Here is a 16,044-nt window from a genome sequence, read left to right as displayed (position 1 = left end):
CAGCTTCACAATCTGTCCTTCCAGTGAGCACTCAGGGCTGATTTACTTAAGAATGGAGAGGTTTGATCTTCTTGCAGTTCGTGGGACTCTCAAGAGTCTCCTCCAGCACCATAATTCAAAAGCATCAATTCTTCGGCGATCAGCCTTCTTTATGGTCCAGCTCTCACTTCCATACATCACTACTGGGAAAACCATAGCTTTAACTATATGGACCTTTGTTGGCAAGGTGATGCCTCTGCTTTTTAAGATACTGTCTAGATTTGTCATTGCTAAGGCAGTTTGGTGTAAGGTAGCTTCCCATGTTCCTGTTTTATCTATGGAGCTGCACACCTCAACAGGGATTTTGATTTGGGTTTGCAAGCTTATTTAACAACAAATTATTTAGCCCTTGAGGTAGCCAGGACTTTTCCTTGCCCTCAAGTCAGAATCTTGAGAAGGCAGGCAAGATGGGCATGATTTCTTGTCCCGAATCTGGATGTTTTTTGCGTACCTTACATTCGCGAGGGGCCTTAGCAAGAAAATACAATACAAACGTATAAAGGTGCCTTTATTCTGTAAGACGTAACAGTTCATTACTGTGATTGGCAGTAGCTCTCTTCAAGAGCGCTGGCAAAGGTCTTTCCTAGCCTTGCTGTCTGGTATCTTTTCAGCTAGGGAATCAGTTTGCAATCAGTTTGCAAAACTTGTTCTCTTATCCCTGGGCTCAGTGACCCCCTTTACCGGGTAGATCCTGCTTATTCGTTGTTGCCTGAAGAAGCTGCAGTTCATTGGGAAGGACCTGCTGCAAGAATTCCCCATCCCTTTGCAGAGTCTAAACAGGGTAAGGGGCAGGGGCCTGCCTGAGGGAAGAAAGTGTATTGTGTGCTGATGGATATTTATTTAAATGAACATCCTCAAGGCAGCTTAGAACAGAGCAATAAGATGCAATAATAAAAACCAGTGAACATTGTCAATCGCATCCAAAGGGACCAGTAAAAATAAAAAATTGTTACTCTCTCTGACGCTGTACTAAATCCTTAGTGGTTTAGCAAGTATGCTTTAAAGTACAGTGAGATTTCTGGAAAGAAAAGGCATGGGGAAATCCTCAAGTTGTCTCAACGGGGGGGCAGCCAAAAGACTGATATTCACCACCCCCTTGCTCTTCATCCATCTTGCCTACCTGGTGCCACATGTATAACTGTATGAATGCCTTTATTTTGAATAAAGCCATAGGCTTGGGAAGTTCTGCCTTCTGCCTGAAAGTTTTGACAAGTATAGTCATCTCCTTCCCTCATTTTTTGCAGGAGTGGATGGAACCCAACCGCTTCAATGTGTGCATCACATCCTACAAGCAGCTCTTCAAAGGCCACCAAGCCTTCACGAAGATGCGATGGAAGTACCTCATTGTTGATGAGATGCAACAGATCAAAAACATGACGGAAAAACACTGGGAAGCACTTTTCAGTCTCCGCAGGTCTGACACATGTAGAAGTTTTGCACCTTGCACTTCATAGTGCTTTATGTTGCTCTAGGACAGTGGTGGGTAGCCTGTGGTCCTGCAGATATTGTCGAACAACTTCAGTTCCCATTATTCCTGACAGTTGGCCATGGTGGCTGTGTGATCCTTGTTTGGACCAGGAAGAAATCTATGGGTTGAAAGGGGGGTGAAATTGCTAAATGGGACATCCCAAGTACAGGTGAGCACAGTATTCAGTGGTACAGGACACTACTGTCTTACATGAGAGGTTGGAGTGCAGATGAGCATAAGCTGAAGACTTGCTCCCATCACACTGAGTTCTCAAAATAACATCTAAGGCCAGGGCCAGATTATATCTTTGCCATGTGATTGTCTGTTCTGAAGACAGCTGCAGGGAGATAGATCTGGACCACAGCATGTGGAGAGGGGGCGTGTTGGCACCTTTGTAGTCAAGTAGCAGCTGAGTAGTGTAATTTTTGTCGAGAAAATGGGAGTAGTAGTTGTCTTAGAATCATGCCCCACCCCACTTCAGTTCTAATTGGGGAACCCAACTGCAGTTACTATTTCTAAGGGAAACCTGAGCCAGGCATAGATAACCACATGACAACTTTATTGTTAATTCCTGGTCTTAACTGGGACCTGAATGTGTTTCCTTTTTACCTGTGTGGGGTTCTCCCCCTCTTGATTTTATTTACTAGTTCTAGTAAATTTCTAGATGGACACCAGTGGGATAACTGTCCCTTCATAGCATTTTGAACTGTTCTTCACAGCCAGCACCGCTTGCTCCTAATTGATACACCTCTGCACAACACATTGATGGAATTGTGGACCATGGTGCACTTCCTGATTCCAGGAATCTCCAAACCTTACCTGGATTTCCCAGTAAAAGCAGCCAATGAGGAGAATCAGGATTACTGCCACAAACTTGTCATCAGGTTACACCGAGTGAGTGACCTGACTTTTGTCTGAGCGCATGCATGGTGGCTCTCCCAGCTTTGCTTTAGTAATATGTTTTAATTTAATGAAGACAATAATTATGTTAACTTTGGTTTTTCTATTTTCATCCCCCCCCCCAGATGATCCAGCCGTTTATTTTGCGAAGATCGAAAAGAGATGTTGAAAAGCAGTTAACCAAAAAATACGAGCACGTGCTTAAGTGTCGGCTTTCAAACAGACAAAAACTGATGTATGAAGATGTCATTCTGCAGCCAGGGTATGAGATATGCAACTTGTTGAACATGTCGGTTATGCAGTTCACAATGCAGAAATTTCAGATTGCGTTTAACGTGCTAACCAACTCTTTAGCCACCTTCAAATAATAGGATGTAGTTTAGTTGTAAGCACCTGTACAAAAAGCCTTGTTGCTGCTTTATTCCTCCTCCTGTGCATTATTCCTCCTCCTGTGCAAGCTGCAAAATGAACCAGGAATCACAACTTCATGTTGCATTCAAACTAGGAAGTGTGGTTGAGGACTTCTAAATGAGCCAGATTCAGAAACATGGTTTAAAAATTGGATTCTGAATCTTGCTCATTTGGGAAGCCTTTAACCAAACCTAGGTGGTTTGCACGTAACAGGAAAGTATGATTGACTAGTGGGTTCCTGGTTTGCTTAGCTTCTTGTGTGAAAGGCGGAACAGACTGGCTGCAAAGAGCACACATAACATGTATATTCTGGCATATTAAGTCAGGATTTAGTCAGTGTGTTGTAGCAAGTGTTGGGGGGGGGGAGGAGTCCTAGCTTCAATTTTAATGTAGCTTTTAGAACTATAATTGAATCTTCTGAGTCCTGGTCAACACATGCTCAGAATGAGGTAGAATGGGCTGCATCTCTTCAGTTATCAGGTGTGGAGACTTGCAGTATGTAATGTGTGTACCTGTGTTAAAAATGCTGTCACTACAGATCTAAGAAGAGTGCCCACTGTTGCAGAATTGCTTAAGCTAAGCTGTTGTGGATCTGATTAGTGTTTTGATAGGAGACTGCCTTGTGTCTCATGTAAGCTTCTTTGAGCTTTCCAAAGAAAGGGGGATACAAGTACTGTGTAATAAATTAGCATTTGAGAATCTGCACCACAGCCATAAAACACTGGTTCAAGTGATGAAGGATGTTTCACGGGGCTTATTTAACATTTGATTCAAGTTGACATGCTTCTTTCCTTTGGCAGAACCCAAGATGCTCTAAAAAGTGGGCATTTTGTCAGCGTTCTTCACGTTCTGATGCAGCTTCAGAAGATCTGCAACCATCCTGATCTGATAAACCCTCGGCTCTCCAGTTCCTCCTATGTCTCAGAGACACTGCAGTATAGAACTGCTTCGCTGGTCTTAAAAGCACTTGAACGTGACGTTTGGAAGGTGAGTCAAACAGTGGACAGGGATTGGGAAGCCGTGGCTCTGCGGATATTCTTGGACTCCCATCAGCGCCCGCCAGTATGGGACAAGGATGATGGGAGTTGTAGTTCAGCAGCTTCTGGAGCAGGGTGGTCCAACTTTTCATACCAAGTGGACTGCAAGAGTACTTTGACATGGAACCTGCAGGCCACATACTGCCTTGCGTGTGCAGTGACGGGAGGGGAGAACAGCAAGACCAAACTTTGACAAGCTTGTAACTCTATTTTAAAAGAAGAGAGATTCATCTGGCATGACTTGTTTTTATGAAACCCATGCTGGATCTTAGTAATCTCAGCATCCTTTTTTAAGTGCTCACAGACCGATCATTTAATTATCTGTTTTAGGACCATTCCTGCTTTACTCAAGGGCATTGTAGAGGGTGATCTTTACAAGTCTGCTGCTATCTGCACAGAACAGCATGGCATCTTCATCAGATAGTTAGTAGCACAATGCTGGGAACTGGCCTCATCTGTAGAATTCAGTGGCAGTCACTCAGAGATCAGGATCCAGCACTCTCTCTGTGAAGATTCACTGTTGCTTTTAATACAGAAATTGAAAACAATTTCTATTCAGGCAGCCTGTCACTTTTTAATATTTTTAATTAGGCCCTTCATTGACTGTTTGAATTTTTGAATGTGTGGAATTGTAATGGTTCTTCATATAATGTGGTACGCTGCCTCGACAAGTGTCTGGAAAGGTGCCCCCAAAAATACTTCAAGTAACTAACTTGGTGGGTTTTTACCATTTAAATTATTATTTCATTGATGTTTCTTGGGTTTGTTTTGTTTTGTGAACAGAAGAATAGGTTATAAATGATAATGATCGGATGAGTGGTACTAATGCTTTAAATTTCTCTTTGTCTACCTGTAGGATACGGACCTGAGTCTCTTTGATTTGATTGGGATTGAGAATAAAATGACTCTGTATGAGTCACAAGTGCTGCCAAAGCAAAAAGTGACCAGAAAGCTCATTGAGGAAATATACACCTCTCCTCTACCTCCCCCAAGGCCTAATCCAGTGAAGTTGAAGCCAAGCAGGTATGCAGCTTTTAAAACAAACCTTGAAAACCCATTTAATTTGAGCAGCTATTCAGTTGAGGCATTGAGCTGGGCATTCGACTGTTTAATGGCTTATGTCGCTGCTGGTTGGAAATTATTTCTGAAGGGAGGGAACACCCCCCCTCCGTGTGTGTGCCCCCCAAATGTACTCCAGAGTGCTGGGGGGGGGGGAGTCTTGTGGAGCAGATGCAGAGGGTGAAGTACAGATGGGAGGAGAAGAAAGGGAAGCTAACATTGGGAGTACTGCAATTAGTTTACATGGGTTTTACTGAGTGTTCTGCTGGACTGTGAAATGATTTTAGACTGCTGTTTCTAATGGTTTAGTTTTATTGGAATGAGGCTTTGGGTTTGTCTGTTTTTAATGTTTTATTTATGTTTGCAAGCTGCCTTCAGAAGCGTTTTGCCCTAAAAGGCAGTATGGAAAAATGTTCTAATAAACTGGGACTCAATTGCACATATTTTTCATTGAGGGGGGCAAAGTGGTGTCTATTCCATTCTTTAAAGTTTATATGTTTCTTGTGCACTGCCTTAAGTGCCCTGTGACTGAAAGGTGATTAGTAAAAGCTACTTTCAAAACATTCTGTTTACTGTGATGATAACCACGTCCCATGTTGTGCTTTTAAGCTATGCAAGTGCTTCTGTTCTGTTGTCCAAAACTGTAATTCAGAATGAGGTTTTGCTTAGTTTTGTTAGTGTTGTGCTTGTGGGAGGAGGTAATAATGAAGTGGTGCCCAACCTTTTCAGGTTGTTCCAACCCGTTCAATATGGCCAGAAGCCTGAAGGCAGAATTGCGGCTTTCCCCAGTGCTCAAGTGCAACAACGCACAGTGACGACAGCTACGGTGGCTCAACAGGGGCAAGTGCGTGGAAGGTCACCTGTAGCTACAGTGTCTGCAAATCAAGGTACGAAAGGTATTGCCACTCTAGTTTTCTTATGGGTCTCAGATTGTCATATACCAGTCTGATAAATTGAAATTGTCCTCCCACCTGACTACAAGTATGGCCATTTCTTTACAACTAAACTGCCAGGTTAAAGCCGTGCACTGAGTGGATCAGGGTGAAATTTAACACAGTTGTGATGGTGTACGTGCTTCCTCTCAAACTCTGTTCATCACTCTTACCTGTGTTTACCACGCCATCAGAAAGCCGCCCAAAATAGGTTGACGGGGAATTTTTGTGTGTGAAATGCGAAGTATTTGACTTAGGTTTGCTGCCTTCCAACCTAAGCAGGGTCCTGTTTTAGCAGTTTGAAATTGGCTCTTAGTTGCATGCAGTTGTGGTCCTCAAAATGTGAGGTGAGCCTCCCTGAGAAGAGATTTAAGCTATGTCCTGACCACACCACTTTTTTGTGGGTGCTGACCTTTTCTGCCACCTGAAAAACGATGCACCGTAGGCCTACACAACAGTTCGTTTTGAGATCAAGTGGAGACCACTCCACGATTTTTCACGAGCTTCTCTCTGAAAGCTTTTGAACCAGTTAATGGGACAAACATACTACTATGGTAACAGTTCTTTGGGGTCTATGCCAATATTAGGATATGGTTAGCGAACTGTGTGTTGTTTTTTTAATGCTTTCCCATGGCAAGAGCTCCTTGTCACATTGAGAAAAAGGATTTTAGCCTAATCTGTTTGCTGATGTGCTAGTTTTCTATGTGCAAGGAACCCTTGAGGTGGGAAGAACATTAAGGCCTCTGAATACCAGTCACTGGGAAGAGAGTTGTTGTGCTCAGGTTGTGCTTGTGGGTTTCCCATAGGCACCTGGATGGCTGCCACGAGAACAAGACGTTGGACTAGATGGGCCTTTGGCCTAATCCAGCAGGGCTCCTCTTAAGATGCTGATCTTTAGTACGCTGTTTTCACCTTCACTGCCCTGGGAAGCATGATACCATGTGCTTGGGGGAGGGGAGAGATTTCTAATGCAGGATATTCAAGCCTGAACTCTTTTTGCTTGCAAAGTCCTGGAAGGCTTGCACCATATTCCTCCACTCCCCCGGTGTTTCCATCAGCTCGGAGAATGAGCACTGTAAGATTTTATCAGCCTTAGTTATACCGGCAGTGGGGTGGGGGCATAATTCCAATTTGTTCATCGGAATCTCTGATTTTTGTATTAGATTTTGTCCGAGCAGCTCATCTTTGGCACAGCTCAAGAACCCCACGTCCTACAATACTAACGGCTGTGGAAACAAACTAATAGCCGGTTGATGATTTTGTGACCACCTAAAGTTGCGTGTATGTGTGTGTGTGTATAATGAGCAGGCGGGCCTAATTGATAACACATGTAGACTTCTGTGACCCAGTTGGTATTTACGTTGCTGGTTGTTGTTATAGCCTGTGAAAACAAAGGATTTTGCAGCACTTCTGTACCTAAAAGCTGTTTTGTTTTGTTTTTTTTTAATTACCAAAAAAATCTCCAATGCTATAACCCTTAAAAAGCGGACTGAATCTAACAGCTTGCACAACCCAACCTTATTGATTGCAGCCTCCGCAGCCGTCTCCTCCGCAGCTCCACAGTTTCAGACAACTCAGTCTTCCATCAGTGCTCCTCCAAGACAGCAGCCAGCAGTGACCTTCACAGCAGCAACTAGCCCGGCCAATCCTGCGAAACTGCGGGGTCAGACCACTGTGCAGGCCTTACAGCTAGGCCAGGCCCAGCCACAGGCCCCCCCGCACACCATCCAACAGAGTGTGCTGCCTCAGAGGCTGGTATTGACCTCTCAGGCTCAGGCACGGTTGCCTAGTAAGTGCCCCAACTCCCCACCCCACCCCACCTCCCCTCTACAGGTTTCTCCCACTTTTTTATTTTTATTTTGTTTCCAAAACTTCCCTGAGGTTAAGTTATTAGGCACCCTAAAAAAAATGTGTACAGAATGATTTTGTTGTGGTGGCTTGTTTTGTGGTTTTTTTGTTTTTGTTTTTTTAAAACACAACTCCCCCCCCCCCTCACTCTGAGTAGCCTTGCTCACTGTTTTCCACTGCTTATATGACCATGGAGAAAGGTCCCAAATTTGGATGAGAAAAAAAATAACAATAGAAGGAAAAAAATTGCTGTGGACATAACATTAGCGGTGTCAACTTAATCTCTTCATTTCTGCATGTTTCCTTCGCTGGCCAGACTTCTTTTGGACCCGGAAACAACTTCTACTCCCCCTGCCTTTTTTCTTTCCTGCAAAGCTCTCCTCTTCCTAATTTGACTCTCTCTTCTTTCTTTTTTCCCTTTTTTTCTTTTTGAAAACACTAACTTCATCCTGCTAAGAAGGCCTCTCGACTTCCTTGGAGGCGAAAACTGCAGCTGTTAGGTGGAATGGGGAGGGGAACGGTTCAGATTGTATGTGCACTGCCTACAAGCATGTCTAGAGATTATTGAGCACTGATATACTAATGTTTTCATCCCTGGGGGAATAAACTGCCTTTGCAAAAGTTCAAAGATCCATGGTGACTCGGATCCAGAAATTCAGGTGAAATTTTTATTTGGAGCTTTCTCAGTACATTGAGGCACAGAGCTATGCTTTCAGATTTGAAAAAACCTGTTGCGAATATTTTTCCAGTTGAACTAAATTATTTTATGATTGGTGTTATCATTACTTTAAATCTGTTCTGAGACACCCTAATCATCTGTTTAAAAAAACCCAACAACCATACCTTAACAATGCAATTTTTTGAATTAAGTAGATCATGGAACTGATGTGAAACAAACAGCACATTTTGAAAATGCATTATAAAATGCTTTCAGTGGAAGTTCTACCACAGGCACAATAATGATTTATTATTCTTGATTTGTTACCTTCCTGTTTGTTTCTTTCTATCTATCAAAAAGGCTTACAGGCGGGGAGTACTAGAAACAAAATTGCTTCAGCCAAGTCAGTAAACACTGACACAGTCCTGCTGAAATTCTTGGCGTCCCTTGAATGCGTTTTACTTTTGAAAAGGCAGTGGAGTCCCGCTTAATGACTTTCTACTCTCTGGTTTACAAAGTGTCACATGAGTTTTTTCAGGTTGCTGTTGTTTCCTGCAAAAATGGAAGGGTAACTTCTACACACCGCAACCCCCTGCGTTATTCTACATTAAAACAAAACAAAAGAAACCTATTTGTTCACTCCCTGTATGCAAACAGTACCTGTGGAACTTTTATATGACGCTTTCCCCCCTCTGCACTATGTATAATTCTGCATGGGAGCAGCTTCAGCATCGGTTTTACTAACTGGAGTGAGGACAAAGACTGTTTGGAAGGCAGCCCCTCCCCTTAATGTGTGGTTCTGTTCCTCCCCCTCCTCCAGGTGGCGAAGTGGTAAAGATAGCCCAGTTGGCATCCATTGCAGGAGCACAGGGCAGAATTGCTCAGCCAGAGACTCCTGTGACGCTGCAGTTTCAGGGGAATAAATTTACTTTATCCCACAGTCAGCTTCGCCAGCTCACTGCAGGACAACCTCTGCAGCTGCAAGGTATTGTACAAACCTCTCTCCCTTTCCAAATGCGCACTCTCTCATACACACAATATATCCACGTTGGGTATGATGGCTTGCACCATCTCTGTCCATTCCCTATGCCGTCTGGGGCTGTTGGGAATTGGAGTCCAAGAACTTCTGAAAGAGCCACAGCTTACCCATCCATGGGCTAAGAAAAGGAGTTGGATTTTTTTTTCTGGGGGAGGAGGAGAAGAGAGTCATGTGGCATTGTCACTTTTATTACCTGCATTTTAAGGATAACTCAAGAGACGTGGAAGGTTTGGCTTGGCTGCTTTCGCGATGCATGGTGTAAAAAGAAAACCGGTGGCGGGTTTTTTCCTTGTTAATTTTTGGATCAGTTTATGACCTCTTACGTTTAAATTTCTACCAACGCAGGCAGCGTTCTACAAATTGTGTCAGCTCCTGGGCAGCAGTACTTGCGGCCTCAGGGCCCGGTAGTCATGCAGACAGTGTCTCCGGCAGGGACTGTTCAAAACGCTCTGAACGCTTTGGGGAACCAGCATCCAGCTGGCTTGCCAGCTCCGGCAGTAGCACAGCAAGGTAGGGGCTCTTTCCTGCATGTCTACCTCTGGCGCATTTTAAGAAGCAGATTTTTAAAACCATATGGGGATTTTCTGGCCTTCCTGTGTTCCCTCCTCCTCCTCCCCATCCCATAAGTAAATAGGGGAAATGATTTCAATTGCATGAAGCAGATGCAGTTACTTCCCCATCCCTAGACTTGCATCTGCAGCCTGCAGGGCTCTCAACTGGAGCTGTTTCTCTGCGGCCAGCTTTTTACATCCCTTACAAGAACTCCCACACCCCAAAATTCAGGAAACAGTTGAGCCTCTCTCCACCCTTGCCCCTTTCTCCCTCCTTGGTGTCTTCTGCAAGCTGAATACCACCTCCCCCAGGTAATCATTTGCCCCCACCACAGAAGCTGTGTTTGGACATCGACATAAACTATGGTTTATTCACGACAGGAGTGGTCCCCCAAGGGATGGTACAAATAAAATAAAATTGCATGCTAGAAATGCAGTGGGCTGGCAGAGGAGAACTAGAGTATTCTGCACCTCTTACAGCAGCTCATTTAGTTTCCTACACCAGGTGTGCTGCAGGAGCAGACTTTTTCTTCTCCCCAACACAGCGTCTAAACGAAGTAGGCTAGCTAGCGGTAGAAGAGGCACAGAATGTCTGTCCTCCCACCTGCCAACCTGCACGGTCTACAATTCTTTGTCCCCTGTGGCAACCAGGCATGTAGTTAAATGCAAGGCTGGCCTTGAGATTGCCTTGGGTGGGGCGTGGCATGTTACGGCTTGTAGTAGCTTGAAGTCCTTTGTAAAGAGTGTATTTGGGATGTATAAACACATGGTTTATCTTTAAGTGTGTGTTCTAGGTAGAACAATGGGTGGTACTAATTTAGCTTCGGGGGACTCGGCGTCATCTTTAAAACCTGGCCTTATTCACGGAGGACACTCACAGGTACTCTTACTGATTTTTTACTGTGTGTGTTCAGTTGTCAAATGAATAACTTCCCTTTCAATTCCTTCGAGGACTGAAAAGTGAAAATAAATGAAGTTGCAATATTTAGCTCTTTGATTTTTCCACTTTATTTTGCTTGTCAGCAAAGTTGTATGTTGTAGCTTCTACTCCCGAAGTGTGGGGTGTGTGTGGATATAGATACAGATGCACTCCTGCAGGTGAATTACTTTTGAGATAAGTTAGGGCTTGTAAAGAAGTGAACTCCACCTTTAATTACGTAGAAGCAACTTTTGGCACATTGGAGAGGTTATGAACTTATTTTAAGTATGGAGAAGGAAAAAAGGCAGCTTGGCTCACTTTCAAAAATTAAATGGTGAAATTTAATTTTTGAAAGAGGGACAATGAAAGGTACCCACAGAAATATGAAAGGGAAGCTATGTATTAAACAAAAAAATAATAAAGGAAAATACCTTCTGTCTGATTTGGAAGCTGTATAATGTTCAGTATGCAACAAAATAGATGATTGTAACAAGCTGCCTTTTATACTGTTAGACCATCTGGCTCAGTATTGTCTGCTCTGACTGGCAGCAGTTTTCTGGGGTCTCAGGAAGAGTTCTTGGCCCTTCCCTTTTCCCTGAGACCTTTTTTAAAATGGAAGGTGCTGGAAAACCGAATCTGGGAGCTTCAGTATGCTATGCATGTACACTGCTACTGAACTGTGCCCCCACCTGCTAAATTTATGCTTAAGACTAAAATGTAGACTATAACCTTACAGAATTTAATTTAATAGAAGTAGAGCAGAATGGGGGGATTTAATTGATTATTCTGGAACAGAATCTGCAGAGCGCTCCAGTAGCGATGCTAGCATACAGCTGTATGAATCAGAATTGTTTTGTTGGAGGTTGTGCCCCCCCCAAAAGGGGGGGAGATCCCTTTGCCTTGGGGTACATATGCAGTTGCATTCTTATGCATCTTTGCTTGGAATTAAGACCCATTGAATTCAGTAGAACTTACTCTGGGGCAAGTGATTTTAGGATTGTAGTCAAGTAACAGACCTTGAACTCTTTATAGTTCTGATTTCAAAGCATTCTGCCCATGGTATACACTTTTTCTCGTGTTCCCCCCCCCCCCACATTTTTATTGCAAAGGAGTCGTTTGAGGAAAAAAACAGGATTCTAAAGGAGCGCCTCGACCGCATCTTTTCTTGCAATGAGCGCCGCTGTTCCAGAGCACCAGTGTATGGCCAGGACCTCATGAGAATTTGTTCTCTGGTGGGGGACAGAAAGATGACCCCTCAGTTTTCCGCTGGAGGCAGCAAATGGAGCTGGGCTGGTTTTGCAAACTGTCTCCTCTCGTCAAATCCCTCTTGGGACCACAGTGATCCACTGCAGGGGATGACACGGACACTGGAGCAGCAGCAGGACTCTCTGAGGGATGCTGTTAACAGGTGATCACTGGAATGTTTCCCTTGCTCTTGATCCTAAACAGAATCTGGAACAGAAGCCTGCCTTCAGCCACCTCTCACGTTCCTCTTCCCCAGCCATGCCACCCCTTTGAAAGAGACCAGAATGAGATTCTAGGCTGCTGGTTCTGTATTTAACAAGGCCACCATGCAATGATTAATATAGCCAAAGTACTTAGCCACGTGTCTGCTTTTTGTTTCCCAGGCTGCTCTGTGTGCTACCATCTGCAGTGGCTGCTCCTCCATCTTTGCACATGGCAAGGCTTCCTCCTTTGTACAGCCATAGAATGAAACTACTCAGGCACCGTCTGAAAGAGGCAGCCTCACCTTACTTGAGTCAGCTGCAGCAACTCACTACCCCACAATTGCTTCAGTTTCCTGATCTCCGACTTGTTCAGTATGATGCAGGTAGAGGAGAATCTTTTTCTATTTTCTTTTCTTTCTTTTCTTTTTTTCCTTTTGGTTGGATTGTGTAGAACCTGGAATCGGGCAAATGTTCTGTGGGAAGGCTTTACACTTTCTTATTTTCCAAAATTTAGGCAAGCTGGAAGCCCTGGCGGTCTTGCTTCAGAAGTTGAAGTCGGAAGGACGCCGGGTGCTGATCTTGTCCCAGATGATCCTCATGCTAGACATCTTGGAGCTCTTCTTGAATTTCCATTTCTTCACCTACGTGAGGATTGATGAGTGTGCTAATCAGGAAGAGCGGCAGGTAAACTTTACTTGGAGCAATCCCTCCATCTCATTCTTTATACGAGGGGTGACTAACCTGGTGCCCAACGGATGCTGCTGGACTCCAACTTCCAGCCTGCATAGTGAATGGTCAGGGGCAATGGGAGTTAAGTGGGTTAAGTCCATCCCCACTTGCCCAAGAGAGACAATGAATCATGAGCTTTAGTATCTATCCTGCTCCCTTGTAGCTCCTCATCGGTTTAACGCTTTACCTTGCCCAGTAAAGAGCACTTCACTCCTTCTCTAAATAGTTTGCTATCACTTTTTATTTATTTCTTGCTTCTGATTTTCAGTCTCTGTCTCTGTTTGTTGTTCATTTGTTCTCAAAAGCTACTTGGTGGTTCTGAGCACTTCATCACTTTTCCCACAGGGAGGAGGGGATCCTCGGATGGTTTGCCCCTCCCACTTGTTCCACTTGGCAGGTCCTATGTTAAGTATACTTCTGTACATCCACATGGGAGGGAAACCTCTCTTCAGTTCCTTCCTGTCTGGCTCCCTGTGCAGCCCGGGTAGCAGGGATCTCTGTACGCTCTGTACATACGTTTTTTTAAGATTCTGAACACCACATCCAATCAGATAGGGTGGCCCAGCACTTGATCCCATGTGTGACAAAGGTGTCTGCTCTGAGAATAAGTAATGTGATACTTGTCATCTCAACAGTGAGTGCTAAATGCCTTACGGTCTGTGATGCTTTTCCTCCCCACCCCTCTTTTCTGATCAAGGAACTGATGAAGACTTTCAACAGAGACAAGCGCATCTTCTGTGCAATTCTTTCTTCACACAGCCGCTCCACAGGCGTCAACCTTGTGGAGGCTGACACCGTTGTGTTTTATGACAACGATTTAAATCCAGTGATGGATGCTAAGGCTCAGGAATGGTGTGACAGAATTGGCAGATGCAAAGACATCCATATCTACAGGTGATGCTTGCGAAGTAGCTGTTCTACAAATAGAAAATGGTTCCTCTAGTGAGATTGGCAACATGCAGCCTTGCCCATGGTAGGAGGCACGACAGAGGCTATTTGTGCTCCGGAGATTCCTGATACCATAACTTCATCATGTCATCTAAAGAGGGCAGGCGTTGCCCATATTTTGTGATAATCTTAACAGATTTGCACACACCATCACTTGGGAGTTCTAAGGAAGGAAGGAAGCAGTGCATTTTTGAAAGATTAGTCTGTCATGTTGATTCAATATGGCATCTGTTTGTATTCAAACATAGAAGAGAACCTTCTTCTTGATCCCAATAATCATGATGCAAAATTTGGTTGTGAAGGGTGTCCATAGTGAACAAAGGACTTTTCAAAATATGTAGTAGATAAATTATTATGTCCTAGAGCAGTCAACTTTGCTCTGCTAACATGCCCAGCAATAAAACATTGCCTAAAAACCATTTTCTGATCTTGACTACTCAGTAAATTCAGTCTGTTCTGGCTATTCTCATTTTGCTCTCAGCTTTAAGGTTTTGGTACATCTCCTTGGTTTCTTCTCTAGGCTTGTCAGTGGAAATTCAGTAGAAGAGAAGCTCTTAAAAAATGGCACTAAGGATTTGATCCGAGAAGTAGCAGCTCAGGGAAACGACTATTCTATGGCCTTTTTAACACAGGTATATATATATTTAATAATAATTTTATCAAGAAACCTTCCTTGTTTCCCCAAATACTTTATACCCTTTGTTTCAAAGCATCGGCTCCTGAGGCTTTATTGTTGTCTTGAGACACAACTAGCAGGACTTCTAATTGGCTTTCATCATGGAGGTTATTTAGGATTGGGCTGCTCCAACTTGGCTTTGAAAGGTGGGAGGACTATGCAAATGTATTTGTGCTTGACCCCTCCCAGTAGGCGGAGCCTCCTAGTCCTGCCAGCTTCAAAGCAACTGGGACTTCATAGCAGATTTGGTGGAGAGTGTTGATCATGGTATCTGATGGCTACAGCTTTTCTTCTACTCTCCACCCACATAGTTTAATCATAAGAAAGGAAATGGAGAAAAAGATGCACTTATTAGTTTGACCTCATTGAGGAGAGTTTCTGCTCATTGTGTCTTTTGTGAATCTGAGAAAATGCTGAGGGTACTTTGCACAGTGCATCAGTAGCTAGAGTGTCTCGGTGGTGTCAGGTTTCAGACCCAGCCTCTCTGATCCCCTCTGAACTGGTTTCCCAAATCCTGGCCAGTAGCAGCATCTGTATTTTGTTAATGAATGAAGAAGGAGTAGGTGTGTCAATTTTTATTTCTTTTGGCCTCAAATCCCTCCCCTTCAAAGAGAACTGTTAATGGAGTGCTGTGGGGTGAGGAGACATTCCTTTTGTTCCTCCTTCGGATAGAAATCTGGCCCTGAGTTAAGTTACAATGGGGGGGGAGCATAAATAAATTGACACTTCTTCAGGAGCTTGATATGAGACGTATTTCCCCTCCTTCCACAGCAAACGATTCAGGAACTCTTTGAGGTTCATTCTCCAATGGAGGACTCTGGCTTCCGCGTGAAGGCTGAAGAATTTGTCATGCTTACACAGGAACCCTCCCCGGCTGAAACCATATCTCCTAAGGTTGCAAGGCCTTTTATAGAGGTAATTAAGCACAAATAATTTGAACAGAAATAAAAGAGGATATATAACTGTGTGGCAGAACTGTTTTGATTGCCTTTTGGGACTTTCCAAGTGCTCCCTTCAGAATAATCATGTCGTCTTCTTTTTTTAATCTTCTGAATCATTTCTTTTAAAGGTTTCTTGAAAGCTTATAAACTATTCATGTAGGTAATACACTACTTCCCCTGAGAGCTATTTAAGCCTTTTAATAATACATATATTCTCTCCTCCTCTTTCTCTGGGTGCAGTATTTCAGCACATTTAGGAGATGAATAGGGTGAAGTATTTGCATGATGCAAATGTTTACTGGTTCTGCACAACATTAAGGTTGCCTGCAACTATTTTGACAGAAACGTAACATGGGATGTACTGGTTACACCACAGGAGGGATGTCTGCAACTTGGCTGCATTTTATGCAGCCTCCTACACCTCTTGAAGCTGCCCCATTC

The 16,044-nt window shown here is 43.8% G+C and overlaps 1 protein-coding gene across 21 annotated transcripts in view; it reads left to right on the top strand.

The window, feature by feature from the left end:
* Window positions 1–16,044, top strand: part of EP400 (E1A binding protein p400) — a 74,795-nt gene that overhangs the window by 32,796 nt on the left and 25,955 nt on the right. For 14 of the 21 annotated variants that reach the window (XM_082202949.1, XM_082202952.1, XM_082202948.1 and 11 more), the window contains 16 exons: window positions 1,284–1,453; window positions 2,227–2,401; window positions 2,533–2,669; window positions 3,619–3,805; window positions 4,712–4,878; window positions 5,644–5,810; window positions 7,378–7,635; window positions 9,173–9,337; window positions 9,737–9,901; window positions 10,725–10,822; window positions 11,971–12,269; window positions 12,490–12,692; window positions 12,824–12,993; window positions 13,736–13,932; window positions 14,507–14,618; window positions 15,434–15,577. In XM_082202949.1, coding sequence (XP_082059075.1) covers window positions 1,284–1,453; window positions 2,227–2,401; window positions 2,533–2,669; window positions 3,619–3,805; window positions 4,712–4,878; window positions 5,644–5,810; window positions 7,378–7,635; window positions 9,173–9,337; window positions 9,737–9,901; window positions 10,725–10,822; window positions 11,971–12,269; window positions 12,490–12,692; window positions 12,824–12,993; window positions 13,736–13,932; window positions 14,507–14,618; window positions 15,434–15,577 — 2,814 coding nt within the window. The remainder of the gene's footprint in view (window positions 1–1,283; window positions 1,454–2,226; window positions 2,402–2,532; window positions 2,670–3,618; window positions 3,806–4,711; window positions 4,879–5,643; window positions 5,811–7,377; window positions 7,636–9,172; window positions 9,338–9,736; window positions 9,902–10,724; window positions 10,823–11,970; window positions 12,270–12,489; window positions 12,693–12,823; window positions 12,994–13,735; window positions 13,933–14,506; window positions 14,619–15,433; window positions 15,578–16,044) is intronic. The other 7 variants (XM_082202951.1, XM_082202954.1, XM_082202944.1 and 4 more) reach the window with 3 other exon arrangements.

This window comes from Podarcis vaucheri (genome assembly GCF_965113315.1).
Source record: "Podarcis vaucheri genome assembly, chromosome: 16".
In the NCBI taxonomy this organism is placed as follows: Eukaryota; Metazoa; Chordata; class Lepidosauria; order Squamata; family Lacertidae; genus Podarcis; species Podarcis vaucheri.
Note: the sequence above shows the minus strand (reverse complement) of the source record. Positions and strands in the feature narration are given on the sequence as shown.